At 38.8% G+C, this 21077-nt stretch overlaps 1 protein-coding gene across 3 annotated transcripts in view; it reads left to right on the plus strand.

Moving 5' to 3' along the window:
• LOC127565121 (uncharacterized) overlaps nt 1–21077 on the plus strand; it is a 37935-nt gene that overhangs the window by 12693 nt on the left and 4165 nt on the right. For 2 of the 3 annotated variants that reach the window (XM_052002296.1, XM_052002294.1), the window contains exons 2-14: nt 5676–6426; nt 13230–13325; nt 14086–14200; nt 14285–14379; nt 15853–15980; nt 16045–16256; nt 16797–17076; nt 18216–18329; nt 18399–18522; nt 18623–18737; nt 18821–18935; nt 19604–20661; nt 20742–21046. In XM_052002296.1, the coding sequence (XP_051858256.1) occupies nt 6397–6426; nt 13230–13325; nt 14086–14200; nt 14285–14379; nt 15853–15980; nt 16045–16256; nt 16797–17076; nt 18216–18329; nt 18399–18522; nt 18623–18737; nt 18821–18935; nt 19604–20661; nt 20742–21046 (2787 nt within the window). In that variant the 5' untranslated portion in view covers nt 5676–6396. The remainder of the gene's footprint in view (nt 1–5675; nt 6427–13229; nt 13326–14085; nt 14201–14284; nt 14380–15852; nt 15981–16044; nt 16257–16796; nt 17077–18215; nt 18330–18398; nt 18523–18622; nt 18738–18820; nt 18936–19603; nt 20662–20741; nt 21047–21077) is intronic. The other variant, XM_052002295.1, reaches the window with a different exon arrangement.

A 21077-nucleotide genomic window follows, 5' to 3' on the forward strand; every position in this document is an offset into this window, starting at 1 on the left:
ACACTAAACACTATTGCACAATTTCAGTCGATAAAATATATTCATTCATTAAATAAAATATATTTTCAGCAAACATTTTTAAATATAATTATAGTTAGAATATAAATTAAATTAAAAACCAAACAGATATTTTGTTTAGATTTTACTAAACAATCCTTTTCAAAACAAAACAATTATACTCTGAATGAATCAATGGAATTCTAGCAAGATTAAAGCTAGATTTGTCAGCACTTGCCGTTGGCGTGGGCGCTATTCTGGCGAGAACGGACCGGAGTGGGTTGTCAAATGGAATGCCGGTAGCAATGAACAGTTAAATTTGGTTTTTGCTGGCTAACTTACGACAGAAGTAGAAACAGAGCCTAAGGCAGAAACTGAGGCAGAAGCAGAGGCACAGGCATAGCAATGTAAATGGAAACCTCAGATGCTCAGTTAGGAAGTTGGCTGGTTACTGAAGAACCCAAAATGAACACTTCCATATAACAGCTACAATTTATGTTCGTGTTGTCGTTCTCAGACAGCAGTTGAATGTTGGTTCGTTGTTGGCAATCGCTTTAAGCTGTCCGTTGCGAGGAAGGCATTTAAGATTTTCTTTAATTGAATCTTCATTTATTTTGTTGTTATTGCTGCCGATCAGGCTTTTTTGCCTTTCCTCTCGCTATCTATAGCCACTTCAATACCTCTTCACATGAACATGCCCACCGGAAGGCAGCAGGGGAGAGGAAGAGCGGGTTGTGTTAAGCCAACGATTTATACAAAGTGCAATGGCAACCACAGGATGCAACGAAATGCAATAATAAAAATGCATGCCAAACGACAGGTTTTTAAAAACCATGAGCCACCCAGACCACCTCACATTGCTCACTGCTTCCACTGCTTCCGTGACATATTCGGTTCCCCTATGCCTAGCGGTTACTGTTCGCAACATTGAAACTCATTTAAGTTGAGCCGGGCAGCAGCAATGAGAACGCCACTAATTAAGCCTAATGGCGCATGAAACATGCATTAAAACTAATGTGCAATCCTTGCAATCCTCACCATCCGCCCGTCCTATGAACGACTATGACTACACGACTACGACTACAATGAAGATCCATGCTGTCGCATTGGGACAAGGACTCTGCTCTCTGTTAATGACCTCCGCCTAATTTTATGCCACACAATATACTCATATATACATAACATATATAGTATACACATATTTTCTCTGTTTCGACCTCTGACCAGGCGCAACGACAACAACATTTGCGTTTTATTGCGACGAGCCTATGATGAAACAATTCATATTTATATGCATACATACATACATATATCTAGATTTCTATCTTAAAATGTGTCGGCAAAATTAACGTAAATGCCGCAGAGTATTTAAAGGTCATTTAACGACATACATAGACATACAGACATATCTATGTGTGAAGTACACATGATGTACATTCTGCTATATTCATAGACGAGCAATAAATATCTTCCTGACCCAGCTAGGTTCAGCTAAATTGTTTGATATTTGTACACATTAAAGATGTTCTTGTTGAAGCTATGTCCGTCCGTTGGAAATTCAAGCACTAGAGCTGATAGAACATCTATAGCATAATCCAAGTTATTGATGTTTTGAAAATAGATCGATACATCGATGTTTTTTTCGCTTACATCGATGATTCACTTCACGGTGTGTACTCCACATAAAAACATTTTACTTGTACATATGTACACATATTAATATTTTGACCAATTTTTCTAGTAAATAAACTACATTGTGTTTCCACTAATGAATCTCACATTCTTATTTGAGCATTGTTACTTGCTTAATTGTAAAGTTGCTTAGCTGCCTTTTCTTAAAGAAAATAAATATGCATTGCAATGGTGCGTTCCATTACCGTTTTCAAACTTGATTACCTACTCGATCCTTAAGAGACTGATTGCTCAAGCGAACTCAATTTCTATTGAATTAGTACAAATGCAATACCCAGGCTATCGATTGATTCATTTGGACTGCTTGGCTGGTTATGCTCGTAGGAGCATCGACTGGCCACACTTTGTACTCGGACAACAACATGGCAATCAATGGTGTAAGGATGAGGGACTGACTTGAAACCTAAAGCACACACGCAGCTTCGGGGGCGACTTCAGACGCCAGACGCTGACAAGAAGCAGCGAACCAACAGCCAGTAATGAAACATTATGGGTTGTCGTAACCCAGCCACGCCGCACAAATCCACTAAAAACGTTTACGGCTTACGTGCTCCATGGACTGGCTGCCACTAAAGTCTACGGCAACATAAGTGGCACGTACCACGGCGTACCAACTGTGGCAGTGGCATTCGCAGTGCCACTGACGAGGGCAATGCCAACTTCAGCGGCCACAAAAGTGTCCTGGCAAATTGCTGGCTGCAACACGTTTTGTGGGTAGTGACTGCAATTGATTTTTGCACTTGACATATGTATGTATGTATCCTGCGTCATGTGTCCTGCTCTGACCAGACATTTGCATTCACAGTTTAAGCGGCACTCACATACTACGAACTCTTTTTTTTTTAGAGATCGAGCGTTAGTTTTAAACAATACACAATTCATATGTTTTGCCGCTTCATTGAAGCAATAAATTTAAATTTCTGAAAAATGCCATGAAACGATATGAAAGCATTTGACAATGATATATGCGTAGAGCTCGAGAGCCTTCGTCTCCCAAGCGGAAGCCGCTTACGCACGGTTGCATTACGCCCGGAAGTCAGCCACAATACCGAAAGAGACCCAGAGAGATATTCATATAACATACATATATAGTAGAGAGAATGGAGGGGGGCAAAAAGGGGTGGCACTCGAACGAATGTCAACATGTTGATAACAATATTCAAGCGCACACTTTGCACAAAATGTTTTGTCTAGCATAACGTATTCGCAATGCGGTTATCGAGAGTCGCTGTTTGAATACTCTTCCATAGCTTATTCAGCTTTGAGAATGCTTGAGAATAAAAATGTATCGAATTATATTTCAAGAAGCAACGTTCAAAATGTGAAATATTTTTGTGTAGTCTTAGAAAACAATGTAAAAACTATTTCATAAATTGCACAAAAACTTGTATAGTATTTTTGCTAACGCTTTTATTATTATTAAGGACATCCTAACGTGTTTTTGTGATGCACGCAAAAAATGTTGCCGAGTTTGTATTCACGTTTGTTACATGTTAGCATTTCAAGCAGCATGTGTTGAGGGAGGCGAGGAGGTTGAGTGTGAGTGTGAGTGTGAGTTAGTGTGGTTGGATAGGGACTGTTGTTACTTTGGCTGCCTGCTTTTTGTTGTTTTCCATGGTCAGCATTCAGTTAGTTAGCGAGTCCTTGCGTCAACAATGCAACATTTTATTCATTACATTCAATTTGTTGTCCTGCTGTAACTTTTTCTTTTTTTTTGTATCGTAAAATGGTTTTTATTAAAACAAAATTACTTTAAAAAATTAAAATCATTGTTTTTCTTTTTTTTTTTTTTAAAACAATAATAGCATCGCTTGGCTGACCAGGCGAAAACTTCTGCCAGCAATTTGGTTACGCAAAAATTAATGTGGCCATTGTTTGTTGTAACTTTTGTTGCAGTTGTTGTGGGTAAACATTTCCATTGTTTTTGCAGCGTATCCTGGAAGAAAAAGCTCGCAATTTTTATTCCTTTTATTGTGTTTTTTTAATTTATAGCTATGCGTGGAGCTTTATGCTTCTCAGGAGTTTCCCAAAATGTGGCAGTGACAGTCAGAAAGTGTATGCTACATAACAAACTGAAAGGCAAAAGTTCTGCATTGTCATATCGTGCGCACAGTGAATACAGCCTAAAATGACTAGAGCAACAGCAACAATAACAGCAAACCCAAAAGCTTTGTGTTAAGACAAACGAATGACTTCCAAAATTGCACAAAATATACGTGATCCTTGTGTGGATTATGACTGTCACCGCTTGGCCCGTAGACTATGTATGTAGTTGCTGGAACTATTTAGGTCGACCATTAAAAGTTGCTTGCGAAGTCATCAATAATGTTAGTCGACTTATTCACATTGAATGGTTGCCTTCTTTTGTCACCTAGGTTAAATAAATTCAGAGAAAGTGATTGTTTTCTTTATCTATTTATCAACTACAATGAGGGAATAATTTATATTGATTGCAGTTCATAAATGTGTTTAGGTTCCCAAAATAAATTTGTAGAAATTAGTTTTGGTCTTTAAAAGAAAGTTAGCTATGATTATTATTATTCGCAAAAATGTATATTTTAGAAAATATTGTTACTTCTTAACATACTTTTTATGCGCTAAGCTAACTAAGCAATTTGGCATAATTAATTATGTTCATATTCCTCTCTTGTTTACTGACACCCTAGAAAGAATTTCTCCTAATAAAAGATTTTTTACATTACCACTTCTTCCTTGTAAGAGTTGCAAAAATAGAAATATTTAAAAGATAATGCAGATAATTCTATATGTCTACCTTAAGTTTCAGACCCTGTAAACACTTATAATCGTATGCAACTTAGTAATAGAATGCCAATTCTATAATTTATATTATCAGTGCTAGTGATATGAGCTTCCTTCTGATATTGACAGCGTTTTTCAATAAAGTTGACATTTAACTTAATATTACTGACCCTCCTTTTCTATTCTCACTCTCTTTGCCTATCTTTCTCCACTACATTAACTAAACACGTAACGCTCAATACAACAAATATATAGGCATTTAATTTACGTTGTCTTTTGTTTATTATCATCACAATAACGTATAATTCTTCTTGTTTGTCCTCAAATTACAATTGCACTCTTGCAGGTGTCATATTTCCCTTCATTCCTCCCTCAGTTTTCTTGCATTAGCTGCATTCAGTACACATTTATTTTGCATAATTGTATGCTATTTAGACGCCACAACTCAAATTGAAAACGTAACGCTATTAACACTACATATAGAACATTCTTCTTACATACTCTCACACACACACACTGCGGAATAGTAGTTTGCATATAATAAAAGTTTCCCCTACTCCCTTTTCTCTTTGTACACTGAATTGCATGCAGTATAAGTACTTTGCATACCAAATAGTTTAGTTTTTAAGGTTAACAGCACTCTGGCCACAGAAGCGATGGCAAAACGAGACAAGAAAAGAACATACAAAAGAAAAGAGAACAACAACGAGCAGTGAACACAGCTTGTAATTAGAATTGAGCCTTGGCTACGTTTTTGGCGCTGTCCCTTGTTTATGCAAATATTAGACATTAGCCTACTTAACCTATATACACCCCACCCCCCACACACATGGAAGCACACACACACACATAGGCAAACATAGCTATCTATGTATACGCACATGGAATAGCATGTTATATAAGACTTACTAAATGCACGAGAACAATAATAACAACAACAACAACTACCTCTAAATCTACAACAACAAATGTTTAACACAAATACTCACATAGTTTTGGAATGCTCATACATATTTATATGTACACACACATACATCCAAAGAACTCGTAATGCGCCGAAACAAAACAACACAACATATTAAAATTGGCACTAACAACACGCTGGCTAAGCAAATGAAACAAGTACAACAACAACAACAACAATAACAGCAACAAGCAAAACTACAACAACTAGTTGGCTTTGATACAGTGTTTTAAAATGTGTTTTCCATTCTCTTTCAATTTAGCTCTCGACCTAAAAGTATGCTGCATCATTAGTGTCAAGCTTTGGCGTTGACGTTGAGAAGCGCCTGGAAAGTCGACTGCATGCTCATTAGGATAACAGCAAAAGCGCATTACGAGGGCCAAACGACAAGTTCCTATGTCAAATACAACAACCGAACAACAACAACAACAACAGCAAAACATTCATAATTACCAACAAGAACAACAGCAGCGGCAAGGAATTGAAGAGGCAGAGCAACGCAAAAGTCAAGGGCACAAAAAGTGTCCTCCAGTAAATTTAAAAGCATGAACCTAGCGCTGACTGCCAACAGAAGTAACTTGTGCTACGCAGAGCTTTGCAGGATGCCAGCATCGCCAGCGAGCTGATGCGTTCCAGAAACCCCAAAGAACACCAAGAAGAACTACCGCAGACAAAGGACAAGAGCAGAAACAGAGAAAGAGAGAGGGAGTAACAGATATTGAACGAAAGAGGAGAGGACACAAATTAAGAGCACTCGCAAATTGTTGCCGGGAAATTGATATATTCGATTAGCAATCTAGAAAGTTTGAACGACAGACGGGGCACAGAACACGCCTACAGCAAAGTGTTGCTCCCGTTGTCGTTGTCGTTGTGCTTGTGCATACATATATGTGTGTGCGTGTGTGCATGAGGAGAAGTTAAAGAAAATTTACATCCTGAGTCAGTCGTATTAGCCGCTTTAAGCCAACGTCAAACGCCGAAACATGCCTGAGCAGGATAATTACGATGATGAGGTAATTTTCATTGTTGCTATAGCCGTGCTTACCACATAATGTTGCAAGCAAAAAACCCTTTAATGCAAAGATTTACACTATATGTATTCATAAATATCATTAGTCGTGAATATTAATTAATTTTCGAACAAATATTTAAACACGTGTGCACACCGAATCTCTGGGCCTGACAGTATTTTTCGCTGGAAAACTGTTTACTCTTTCATTTAATATGCATAAAAGGACTTTCAGTCAGAGAATGCTACAACCGAAATGTATGACGATGTGTGTGTTTTGCCTCGAAAACAAAGGTGTTTCCCCATTTTTCTGTTTACTTAAGCTCGGCAAATTATGCTAAGAAGATATAAAGCGAAGAAGGAAATTAAAATTATTCAGTCAGAACCAAAAACAAAAAGAGGAGAAAATGATTTTAATATAATTCCTCTGATAAACTTTACGAGTTCAGCTCAACTCTTAATCCATTTAAAATGAGCGGCCTATGATTAATACCCATTCTGAAGTCTCTTAAGCTTAAGGATAAACATGATTAAAAGAAACAAGTTCGGAAATTTTGTACTTAGATGATTTAAAAGTTGGTTGTATGAATTTTTCTGATTTTAATGAAATTGTTTAAACTCAGCAATTATAAGTTATCGATACGAGTGTATGACTAAATAAACTCAACCTGAATATTACAGTAACTCCCTTCTGAAAGTGCTCTTCCCAGCACTTGAACATGCTGATTTCCGAGCACATTGTTGAAAATTTCTGTCAACAACTCGCAGGAAAATCAAGCCAAGTTCTCATCAGTATCATGCCCATTTCCATTGCCATCCTCCACGTTGATGGTTGGTCAACTTCAGCTGCCACTCTCACGCTTCGTTGCACACTTAGTGGCACTCGCTGTAGCTGGGCAGCGGCACTTGGCCGGACCTCAGCTGCGCACTGATGAATGCCAATGCAGCAAGCAGTGAGCAGGTTGCCGTCAGCGTTGATAATTGAAATAAATTCCGCATGTAATTCAAATGCAAAGCGCTGACAGCACTGACAACAATTGCAAAATTGAATTATCAAAGCGTTGCGTGTGCGATTTGCATACAAATACAAAGTGTGAAGAATTAGCTCACGCTGTCGAAACCAATAGGAGGGGGCACGATGGCAAGACGGTCGAGATTGCGTCCCACGCAATTTTAATGTTGAGTGTCGAGCATACGGCACGATAAAGAGCCACTTGAAATGGCAATTAGGCATTCATGTGGAAATCAATTAGCTATGGCACTCACTCGCATTGTCCCGATGGCCCCGACATCAAAAAGTGTTGCATACCCTCAGGCGCCATATTTAATTCGAACAGTGTGGCCGTAATCGATTGTGATAATTAATTATTGCAACCTAATGACCACTGACAGTCGTCAGAAATGAACTCTCAAGCAAATAATGAGCAAATTAAATGGGAAGTCAACTGTTCTATAATTATTATAAATGATCAAGCAAAGCCGACGAGATTTTTAATTATTTTTTAATGAAGCAACTGATACAGTTGTGTTTTGTCGGTTAGGAACGACCAAATTATAATGACATACAAAATATGCAAAAAATATGTATTACATATAAAGTAAGTAAGTAAGCTGATGTAAGAAACTGACTTGCTCATTTAACACGTTATCATCATTTGTTCGTTGTTCATTTTTTGTTCACATATTCCATTTTTGATTAGTGGTTCTTCTGCAGTCTGTTCTCTTTCACAATTGCCAGACTATTTAAACTCTTACTTATGTGTTTTCCATCTTCTTTGGCGCTTTTAAAATTTATGTAAATATACAAACATATTTATAAAGCCAAACAACACAATATTTTTGGAAAAAATAATAGTTAAAAAACAAGAAGGCCCTAAGACGAAATATGATCGAAAAAAGATTATGAACTGTGATCCTAGGAAGGAATTTTTTCAGTACTGAACGACGTTTACACATCACTACAACAGAGTAATCGCTGTAGGATTTTAAGCTTTTACATAAAAATTACCTCGGAATTACTTAACCATTCCGTGTGGCGACACATTTCATTTAAATATCAGTGTTGCTATATTACATTTTTTGACAAATTCATACAACTTAACGACCTTTGGCAGTCGCGACACATGCAGAAGGAAAAAAATGTAATCATGGTCGTGTTATGGAAGCTCAAGTATGTTTTGACATAGACGCAAATACACACAAAGCTAGACACACACAAGAAGTGAGATATAAAGAGGGAAAGAGAGAGATGCACATAGTTACACCTCTGAGAACACACATTGACACACATACGTACATATGTATATAGCAACATAAAGATGAGCGTGACAGTTATAGCGAATGCTATGCCGTTATGGCCTTGAGCTAAACTGTTGTTGACAATGGCTCACGTAGGGTTTGTGAGGGTGGTGTCTCCGGGGGGAGGGGCACAGATCAGAGAAGTGCCACTGACAATGGTGCTATGGTTCCGGAAAGCCAGACACTGACGACAATGACAACGAGTACGACAACGACAACGACAACGTCGACGTCAATGATGGCGACAACATCAGAACAGCAGAAAAGCAGAGTTACCTAACGCGCCCCTATGCACCTCTGAGCGTAGAGTAGCAGCATTGGCAATATGTGGCATGCAAGTAAGAGTGGTGGGAGTGAGTGGCTGCGTATCCTTTGCAATCATGCCCAGAGGTGCTGTTTATGGATTTCACATTCGGCAGGAAGGCAGCAAGCCATAAAGATTGGTTTGTAATGTCGCCCCGTTGCACAAAATGCAATTTTATTGACAGTAGCTCAGAGCATTTGCAGAGCAAAGAATATGGCCGAATCCAATTGATGTCTTGTCCTTCATACAATCGATAACAGAATTGATTTTACTGTTATTAAAGCAAATATTCAACCAAATATTTTGCATAATGTATTAAAGGATTTCATATTTCAAGCGCAACAGATAGTTCGCTGAAAGTCTCCTCCATCGACTATTAAATGCGATTAACACCTGAGTAAATTCCACTTTGAACTCTGGGGCATTTTCGTTTAGCATTTTCTAATCTCTTTTCCCTCTAACTTTGTGAGCGCACATTTGGTATCTATTTTTAATGCGCTCAAAAGTATGCAGCGTCATTTTTTATTTCTGTTCTTTCATAGTTTAATAACTATGGCAACTTATGCAAATAACTGGCGGCACTCTCGCAACTTTGAACTTTTACACTCAGCCACGGCAGCAAAAGCAAAAGTAAAAGCAGCAACAACTGAAAAAAAGGAAAACTTTTCAACCGCAAAAGCAGCTAATGCTCTTAGCTGAGGCGAGTTCGAAGCAAGGATGTGCTGACGGCTGGGCTTAGTTAGTTAGTTGCTGACGCTACAAGCACGTCTCTCTATGCTGCTCTTCACATCGTGCCACTGGCGACTCCTTTAAAGAGAGATGCCATTAGCTATTGGGCACTCGCTTTGAGATCATTTTGAGGTGGATAGGCTTTAAGCAAATTTTTGTTTCACAATTCAATTTGGATTTCATTTATCCTATCGGAAGTGTCGAATACCGAGCATAACAATTAAAAAATACTCCGTTTATACAGCAGATTTTATGATTATTATAATAATCATAGTTGCATTTGCGTAGTCATTATGCCAAAAATGCTTTTTTAAGCAGTTATTGCATATTTATGTTATGTTGTTTATACAGATAACCTTTGATTATATAATATGTATAAATACAGTTCCATTAAACTTAGCGACTATTACATTTATTATGTAAAATTAACGAAGAAAAAATATTAATTTAGCTAATATAGATGATTTGTGATAAGTTCTGAAAATGAATTTCTTTGCTAACACAGACTTAGTTAAATATTCAACATCTACTTTCATTTTTGCAATATATGTAAAATTAATACTTCTTTTCAATGACGACAAAATTAAATATTCTAGTTATGGTACTGATATTTTTGTGAGATTAAGACATTAAGGCAGAACATTCAACCAATAATTTAAATGATGCGAAAAATTCTTTCAACTTTCTATATTTTTTAATTTATTTTTTATTGATTGTCGCTATTTTAAAATTATCCTCAGATTGTTTTGAGTTGCGAAATCATCAAAGAGTCAACTTGGATTTTTCTATAAGTTCTCAGAATTTTCTTTAAGTCATTGCGACAAACATCTTAACAGAACTTGATCTACTTTTTTTTGGGGATTTCTTTAATAAACAAATTCGAAGAATTTTGCAAAACCAACGAAATATTTACAAAGTGAAAGTTTTTCGTGTTCTTTTTTTGTTTTTGGTTAAATTAATGCCTCAGCTGCGCTCACTTTGAGGGGTTAATTTAATAGCTCAAATATTGACTTAATTTTAGTTTTCGCAACGTGAATTAAGCCACCCAACTGCTGCTCGACGACCTTCAGCTATTGCCTAATTGCAAACCATTAAAAATTTATTGATATAAATAGCACGCATACGCCCTGTGGGCGCTGCTGCGCTCACTTCAGGCAAATATATATGTATGTATACATCATTTTGTGAATGGAGCGGCAAAGATGCGGGCCAAATTGATGACGGAAATTACTTTTAATTCTTTTGGCATTAACGGCAACGCATCAAGCTGGGTTTTTAAATTTAATTTATGCTCACAATATTTGCATATTTACATGCTTGAAGGTTTTCACTGCAATCAACTTGAGTGTTTTTTCTTATTCTTTTCCCAAGTACTCTCATACCGCTCATCTACTTCAAATGAATTCTTTGAGGTTGAGACTGACCCCTGTGTTTCTCATGGAAAACATCATAAATTCAATTCAATTAGGCGAAGTATATGCTGCCTAAGTTATTGTTATAATTCACGATAAAAGTTTTGAGACAATAACAGCACGGAATGATCGACGAAGAGATGCTCTTTAACACTTCAACATAAATTTGTCGAATATTTGTTTCAACACTTTAGTGTGAATAAAATTTATTGCCTTAGCAGCATTATTTTCGAGTGTAAAAACAACCGAGTCAGTGAAGCATTGTTATTTAATACGCATTTAATTTGGTTTATGATGTTTTTCAGTTTTTAGTTTGCTTTTCGGTTCGATTTTCTGTCTCGAGGCCAATAATATATTGTATGTCATGAACGTGATGTATGGATGTGTATTGCATGAATGTGTTGGGTTTCATGTGTGCAGGGAGCTCTATACCTGTATCCAATATAAGTTATTAATTAAGGCTGCGGGCAAAATGCATCCGACTGTACTAATTGCATAGTGTGCAAGCGAAAAATTATTGTTTATAATTGCGTTGTTATTTTTATGGTTTGAACGGCAAATGTATCAATAAATCTGCAAATCTGATCATAAATGCAATGGCCACATTAGTGCAGCTTATAAAAATTAGAACTCAAATGGGATAACCTAAATAAAATAAACAAGTAAGAAAACTACAGTCGAGTATGCTCGACTGTGAGATACCGGCTACCCATTTTGAGTAAAAGGAAAATATTGCGGTAATATTCCCTAAATATACCAGAATAATATAATATATAATTCTATACAATGTGTCAAATGGTAAAATTGGTATATTTGATATGGAACTACATTCAACTATAGTATATCATATATTGCAAAATATACCAGATTGTCAGCCAAAGCATAAAAGACCCTAGAAAGTAGGCGTTTTTTGCCTATTTCATTAATAACTTGGACAATTTTTGTCTGATCGCAAACAAATTTTCAGGAATCACAATTACTATAGTTGTTATTGTATATACCGTAAATTAATGTAATTCGTAGATATAACTCTAAAATTACGCTTGTTATTCGATATTTGTTGATTTTCGGGGGTGGAAGTGGGCATGGCAAAATTTTTAAACAAACTTGACTTACCCCATGGGTAACAGGTATAAAAACGTGGATTAGTCAATATCTTTAGGTGAATACAAAACATGAAAATAGAAAACATTTGTGTTTAATTTGAACATCATATTACCATCATCTTTTGATTTATGAGTTTTATACTCACGTAACTCTTCATAATATTATTAACATAAGCACTCGTTCAGCGTTGTGTTTCTAATTAATTAGACTGAAATGACATAGGAGCATACGAGCTTTGGCTTGATTGACTCACCGACTGAATAACAAAACCGAGCTCTGATTATGCTAACCAATAAAAAAAATAAGGAAAATCGGTGTCAGCGCGTACGAGTTGCGTGCCACAGTTGCCACATTTGCCACAATTTGCCAAAGTTGTTGAAGTTGCCACATTTGTTGCTTTCCTTGGTAAACTTGAAGCTTGTGCTCACATTTGTTCTTGTTGACTACATTAAATATGCATTAAGCGAGGATTTCAATACAATTGGCTGGCTCTTAATTTGTATGAATACAATCGACCTCTAAATGCGTGAGTGTGTTGTATATGAATACGTAATGGTGTCTGTGAGTTCGCCACATAAATTAGTCAACTAGTTGTTTTGTACGCAGGTTCATCAGTTCATCTACCAGACGCAGGTTTACCCTCAGATTCTTAAGGTTACCTACCGAACATAGATTGCCGAATCAGCAATGCCGATTGCTGATTGCCGTCCAAATTGCATCCTTTTTCGGCATAAAAACGAAGGGAGAAAGTAGAGAACGTAATGTTGAGTCAATTATATCAGGTTGTTCTTATTTGGTCGGATCCGATTATTTTGAGGGTCTAATGAGTCGCACGTGGCTTTTATTACGGTATTCCTCACATTGACATTGCTGATTAAAAACGAATTTTCTTAATGCTTCCCCTTTCCCTTTCTCTTACACTTCGACATTCATTCATTCATTCTCTCCCTCTTTCAGTTGGTTTCCAGCAATCCAAATCAACGCAACTGGCGCGGCATTCTTATTGCCCTATTGGTCATCATCATTGTTCTAGCCCTGATTGTTACCTCAGTGGTAAGTGAATAATCTAAGAATTACGAATTACTTGAATAGCAACTAGTTCTATTGGCAAATGGTTTAAAAAATCAAAGAGATCTGTTTTCGAGGACAACATAATTATAATTACCAAGTCACCATACTTAAGTTCATTGTACTGTTGATGTAAATAGCTCAAAAAAAGAGTTTAAATCATAGGAAAACAATTTGTTAGGGCTCTTTTTGATATGTGACAAAAGCTCATTGACATGAGACATAATCACCAGTTTCACTTACGACTCATTTGACCTGAACCATTTGCCAAAAATAAACCAATCACAAATCACATAAGGCGCTGCCAAAACAAACACAGTTGTACAAATACCAATTTTGATTCAGAGAAACTGAATTATGAATTTCGATACACAATATTCACAATAATGTATTGCAATTCTATTTTGATTTGCGCTTATAAAGAGCAAATTCACACACACACACTGACATCTCCAGACACATTGTATAAATGAATATTCACACTAAAAACTCAAATGTTATTCGTGTAAATACGTTGCGCTCATTTTTGTCTTTTGTCTTTGTTCACTTTTTTTGATGCCTGGCTGCGTGATATGTATGTTTCCTTGCCCCCTCAACCCTCTTCGATTTGCTTTCACCATTTATACATTTTTGTGTTGATGTTGATGTTGTTGTTCTTGTTGTTGTTATGCGTTACAATGTGTTGTCACAATTGTGTTCTGCGTGTAGAAGACAGCATATAAAATTTCTGCATTTATCAAAAAAGGTGCTGCTCACGCCCCCCGATGAGGGACCACGCGTCAAGGGGCAACGCATCAAGCTGCAGGACATTGTCGACGGCCTCTATATACCACAGCGCGCCAATGGCAGTTGGATCGATGGTGAGCTCAATCTCCTTTCTCTTATTGGCAGCCTAAGTCCATTTTAATTTCCGCTTCCATGTGATGCTGATTCTGATGATGCAGCCGAGGAGTTTTTGTACCAGGACCATTTGGGTCGCATCTGTCTGCTGAATGCAGCCAATCGCACGGAACGTGTCCTTATGTCCAATATGACATTTGTAAGTACATTTCAAGCACTTTAACTCTCTCTCTCTCTCTCTCTCCCCTTTTCCCTCTCATTCGACGCACACGCTGAACAGTTAGCATTGAATATGTTTGTGTGTGTGCTTATTGCTTATCTCTAAGCAGAATAAATATTTGCAGCATGTTATTTACGACTAGGAGGGGGAGCTGTGGGCGTGGCATTCAACATGAATGCTATCTCAAGTGTACACACTTGACTTGGCAGCCAAACAGTTGGCAGGCACTGTTAACTGATACACATAACGCACAAAAGTAGGCAAAACAAATGGGCCAAGTTATCGCTACCCCATAACGATAAAAGCCAAGCGATTTTTATACCCATGCTTGGGTAAACATAGAGCAACCTCGATGTCGAAGTCGATGACGATGACGGTGGCGATGATGGTGATGGTGAGCACTCTCACCAAGATTTCTTACTCTGTAGCCAGTGGGTGATAGAATTTCCGGCTTAAGCTTTGACTAATGAATAATGCGCGTTTTCAAATTGAAAAACAAACAAATAAAGAATCCCAAATGTTTATGGATACACTCTCCTCCATCTCTCTAGCCCCCGTCTGTGCTTCTTGTGTCATTCAAGCAACTCTGTAAGGGCTGCCAAGTTGCGAGCACTGGGGATGCCTTTGGGCCAAGTGCATCAACAAGTGCCACATGCCGCCAAACTGGCAGCTACCAACTGCAACATGCAAAGCAATCACTTGTGTCAACAGTTGCTACTTGGCAAATAATTAATGTGCCCCACACGCTCAGAATTTCCACCAAATGAGCAGTCACAAGGATAATGGAACACGCCAGTCGAGTGTGAGCATTAGCTCTGAGAATCTGATATTTTGAGAAACACAAATATTAGCTTACAGAGAATAAGTTTAAGCTTGGGTAAGAAGCAAAACCTCGTTGAGGAGAAGTCATGTTAATATTATATTAAAAGTATTGTTGATTGACAATATGGAAACACTTACAAATGACAGTATCAATTAAGTTTGAATTATTTACTGGGAATATATAGAATATCCGAATTTATGAGTAGGCAACATATTTTTTAAATCGATTCAAATGGAATAAAACTTTTCCTAATGTGTTTGCATCTTTTCGTATTTCATCATTTTATTGCTACGACGACCTTCAGAAATGCCATTTAAGGCCATTATTAGCTATCTGACAGTGCTTGTGAAAATAATTTTGGCGGAAAGACCGTCATTTACAATAAGAAATTACCATTCCAATATGTATCCATTGGCACAGCACGCGCGCATGCAAAGCAATTAAAATTTTAATTAAAATCATCCATACACAACGTTTGCCATTGTTCCAGCAGCTGCTCAGCAAGAACCACAAACCTTATTCACCATTTGCAACATTTATTTGGAATTAAGATCAGACACATTTTAATGGCTAACATTCCACTGAATCTCCCATAATATTTCGCACACTTTTATGTTTCATTCGTTCAGAAGACTCTGGCGCCGTTCTCATTCAGCTTATCACCGGATAAACGTTACCTGCTACTTGCTCAGAATGTTGCCAAGCTGTTTAGACATTCGTATCTGGCTCAGTACACACTCTATGACATTCACACGAGGTAAGCTAGTGAAACCCAGCATGTCCATGCGGCTCAAATGACTCCACGTCTGTTTTCCTCGTAGTGAGACCGTAAAGTTGCGGAACAATCAGTTGCAGGACGAGTGGCCCTATATGCATTATGCACGCTTTACAGGTGCCGGCAATGCTCTCATCTGGGTGTTCAACTATGATATCTACTATCGGCAGGAGGTGCGAGCAACACACATCTATCGCATTACCCACGATGCTGTGCCGGGTGTCGTTTACAACGGAATACCCGATTGGCTATACGAAGGTGAGTCACAAGCTGCAAATTATGCTTGGCGAAACAACTAAAGACTAGTAAGAGGACTTTTTTCTAACTTCCTAACTTTTATCAGTTCATCTGCCCTTGATTTTTCCATATTTTACAGACACACATTGAATAATTCTTATAATTACATTGCATATTATATTCTTTCTTTTTTAGTTATATGGAATTTTGTTTTTTAATATTTCAAATATATGAATTAAAAGAACTATTTTTAAAAACATACGAGAAATCAAAATTTACAGCATTTAAGTTTTATATGAAAATTTCAACAGTTTCACCTGTGATTTTCACAAATAGAGCATGACATATGTGCATTGGTTTATTTTAAATGTATTAGTTATTTTTAAATTAATAAGAGAAAAACAGGTAAACTAAATAAGTTAGTTAATTTTTGTTATGAATTTAGATTATTCATTTCCTAACCTCAACAATCGACTGTTGTGAATTTCTAGAATTCAAAAACTGAAATGTGAAAAAGCTTTCTCATTGTTATTCATTTTGCATCCATGCCGCCCTTTCTAGAGGAAATCCTGCATGCAAATAATGCCGTCTGGGTTTCGGATAACGGGCAACTGCTGCTCTTCGGCAGCTTCAACGATACAAACGTGCTGGAGCAGCACTTTGCCTGGTATGGCACCACCTCAGCTGGCCCCGCAGGTGGCTCAGGAACAGGCGGCTCAGGCTCTAGCAGTGGCGGTGGCGGTGGCGGTGGCACGGGCACTGGCGGAGGAGGTGACTCAGGCAACACTGCTGGTGGTGCTAATCCGCATGCCAACTTGTACCCGGAAATTAGATCCTTACGGTAAGTTGTGTACCTCTACTGTGTCCTGTGACCTGTGTTCTGTGTGCTGTGTCCTGTCGTGGGCTATATTACATTTCGATTAAGTGTTAATGATGTGCTCGTGACTATCATTAGCCCTAATAGTGCTCGGTAACCTCGGTAATGCTTAAAATTCATGAAGCGACTGTGCATAGTTTTTGAGGCCCTTGTCCCGATGAACAGAGCACACAACGCTCATCGTACCGAACAGCCTTTGTTTTGGCAGGTGTCAAGTGTGCGTGAGGTGACATTTAAGGAATTAAAATTAGTTTGAGGAAAGTGAGTAGAGCAGTTTGAAGCACCAGTTAAGCTGCTGTCTCTTTCGATTTGATAAATTGCCAAATGCACAAAAGGTTTTGCGTTTCCGTTTGCTTTTGCGTTTGCACAACTTCTGCCCCAAAGCTGTTGAACTCGAAAGGATTACTGAGCTGACATAACTGCCGCCTAACCTGTTGTGTTAAGTGTAATGTCATCATTTAAGGTTTAGTTATGCAAATAGCCACGTGTGTAGGCCTTCACTTACACACATATATATGTATGTATGCATGAGTATGTGAATGGCATCCAGTTGTAATTGAATAATCTAAAAATATAATTAAACATTATGACAGCACAATGTGTGACTTCGAAGACAATTATGCAAATCCCTTTTAGATTGAACTATTCGGAATCAACTAAGACCCTTTCATATTAGATTTAAAATTGCGGGAAGTGCATGCAAAAAGTTTCTCAGTGAAATTAAACATTGTTCACTTCATTTGATATAACATAGAATTAATAGGATTCACTCAAATGCCATTAATAATGAAAGTAAACTATTAAAAACTATCCCGCCACATATAAATTTAACTAATAACTAATATTAGAGATGTTCTCTACGTTGATTTGAATATTCGATTAGATTCATCACGCGTATAATAGAATATCCCGTTACAGTTTAGTTTAATATGTGGTTGTTAATAATAACTGAAATTCAGTCGTCTTGCTTCTTCTAATCATCTTCACAGTGTTCTTTTGCCTCTCCTTAATAACCAATAAGACCCACGCTTGCCATTGCCAGACCCGATGCCACAAAAATGTACCGCAAACCGCAATTTAAGTGTTATCTCTTTTCAAAATAGGTATCCAAAGCCAGGCACACAGAATCCAGCAGTTACATTGCGGGTGGCCGATTTAACGGATCCACAAAAGATACACATAACGGACCTGAAACCGCCGAAAATTATTCAAAACGAGTGCGTAATCCCCATTGACTAGACTAGGTTAAAGATGCTAATCGATTGTGTTCTTTGGTTCCCCAACAGAGATCATTACTTTAGCAGTGCCAGTTGGGTGAGTGCAACAGAGATCGCAGTGGTTTGGTTAAATCGACCGCAAAATATTTCCGTGGTCAGCGTTTGCCGGAGTCCTTCGTTCGCCTGCATTGAGGTAAGTCGCAATGGCCTAATTAAGCGTGTCGCTCTCCATATCCTGTAGCTGTGTCTGCATCTGTGTCTGTATCTGTATCCGTATATGTATCCATATCCAGACCCATCGAGTGAGCGGAGATGGACGTGGTTGGGTGGACACCGTCTCAGTGCCATTGTTTGCGGCCAATGCCAGTCTTTATGTGGCCATATCCCCACTAAGAGACGGCTCATTTGGTAAGTGAGCCATATGTCAATTTGGCCTTTGTTTCGACTTGAATACACAACGATTCTCTCTCACACACACACGCCCACAACAGGCTATTTCCGGCACATCGTACACGTGGACATTGACAATAATCGAGTGCTGCCCCTCACGCACGGACCCTACGAAGTGAATAGATTGCTGCACTGGGATCAGTTGGATAATTGGATGTAAGTAACCATCGGAAGTAACAATTCGTCAATCTGAGTATAAAACGAGAATCCTAAATATTTGAAAGCGCGAACTAACAATTTCACTCAAACACTCAATAAAGATAGATTTATTTCCGAAAAGTCAAAAATAGACGAAAGAGACATCAACTGAACTCTGAGCTGAACAGTGTTAGGGTATTGATGACCTACATCTAGCGACAGACTTACTATCATGTTAAATCTATTTTACTTAGAATCTATTATATTTTGTTATTTTCTTAGTTATATAAGAAAGAAAAATAACAACAACAAAAATTGAATTTTCATGTTCAATGAATTTTAGTAGTAATAATCGTAGGGCAGCAAGCAAAAGTGAAACATGTGTGGCACAAGTAAATCGAACACCATAACCAAAAATCAAGCTCAAGAATTAACATTTGCAAATAATTTATATTTCATATTTAATTTTTAGTAATAATAAATATTATTGTATATGATAGAAGAGATAGATATGCACATATTATATAATTAAATTCATTAACTAGATTTCTAATCGAAATCAAGCAGTGTGCATTGTAATCCATAACTTTTATCAGAAGCAACGTTGGGAAGAGGCTATAAGCTTTTGCATTACATGCGAATCAATAAATTTCGTTCAATTCTTTCCCCTGCATTTCTCCCCGCAGCTACTTTCTGGGCACACCAGAGCGTCTACCCTCCCAGCAGCACTTGTACCGCGTCTCCGCGCTGCCCGCTCGCCAGGGACAGGCGCTGCAGACGCCCGACTGCCTGACGTGCCCGGCATTGATGCAGCGCAACGATGGCTATGACGAGGGTCACACTAAGTCACCGCCAAAGCTGGTCACCGCATGGGACGATGATTGGGAGGACTCTGAGGAATCGGAGGCGCTGCCACCTTCGCCAGCCTTACCCGTGGAACAGCAGCGGCCGGGTCACGGGCATGGCACTGCACCACCACCACCACCGAGCGATTGCCTGTACCATGAGGCACAGTTTCCTTTGTCCTTGCGAGCGCGCTATGTGCTTATCGAGTGTCTGGGCCCGGTGGTGCCCAGCACCACCATCTACGGACTAAAGAATGCGGACGCACCGAAGGCTAAGCGGCAGAGTGATCCCCAGGAACAATTAGAAACGGAAACGGAAACCGAAGCGCCCGATGAACTTATTGAGCCCAAGTCCCAGTTTATGGAGCTGCTTTTCACGGTGCAGAATAATACGCGACTCAAGGAGAAAATGGCTAAAGTTGCGCTGCCGCAGGTGAAAACCTTTCCGGTGATGATCTCCGGCGGCTACCACGCCCAAGTGCGCCTCTATTTGCCGCCCGTGCTACGCGAAGACGAGATCACACGCTATCCCACCATACTGCATGTTTACTCAGGGCCGGGCACTCAACTGGTTACAGATCGCTGGCACGTGGACTGGAACACATATTTGGCCGGCAACAAGGATTTCATCGTGATTGAAATCGATGGTCGTGGCTCCTCAGGCCAGGGGTACCAGCTGCTTCACGAGGTATACAAGCGTCTGGGCAGCGTTGAGGTCTCCGATCAGCTGGAGGTCAGCGAATACTTGCGAGACAACTTACACTTTATTGATGCGCGTCGCATGGGCGTCTGGGGCTGGAGCTATGGCGGATACACAGCTGCCCTGGCTCTGGCTGGACAACAATCGATCTTTCAGTGTGGCATTAGTGTCTCGCCGGTGACCAATTGGAAGTTATACGGTACGTTTGCCATCTCGCTAAGTCTCTCTCTCTTCTCGAAAATGGCCAGCAAACCAATTGGGAATTCTATTCACTTCCAGATTCCACCTATGCAGAACGGTTTTTGAGTTTCCCCAACGTAACCGACAACTACAAGGGCTACGAGGAAAGTGATCTCTCCAAGTACGTGGACAATCTGCGAGATCGACAGTTCCTGCTGGTTCATGGCACTGCTGATGACAATGTTCACGTCCAGCAATCCATGGTTCTGGCTCGAGCTTTGACCAGCAAGGGAGTGCTCTACAAACAGCAGATATACCCAGATGAGGGACACAGCTTATCGGGTGTGAAGAGGCATCTGTATCGCTCGATGACCGCGTTTTTTGAGGATTGCTTCAAGAAACTGGTAAGTGCTTGCTCTAAAGGGTTTGAACCCA

Source organism: Drosophila albomicans, chromosome 2L (genome assembly GCF_009650485.2).
Source record: "Drosophila albomicans strain 15112-1751.03 chromosome 2L, ASM965048v2, whole genome shotgun sequence".
NCBI classification, from domain to species: domain Eukaryota; kingdom Metazoa; phylum Arthropoda; class Insecta; order Diptera; family Drosophilidae; genus Drosophila; species Drosophila albomicans.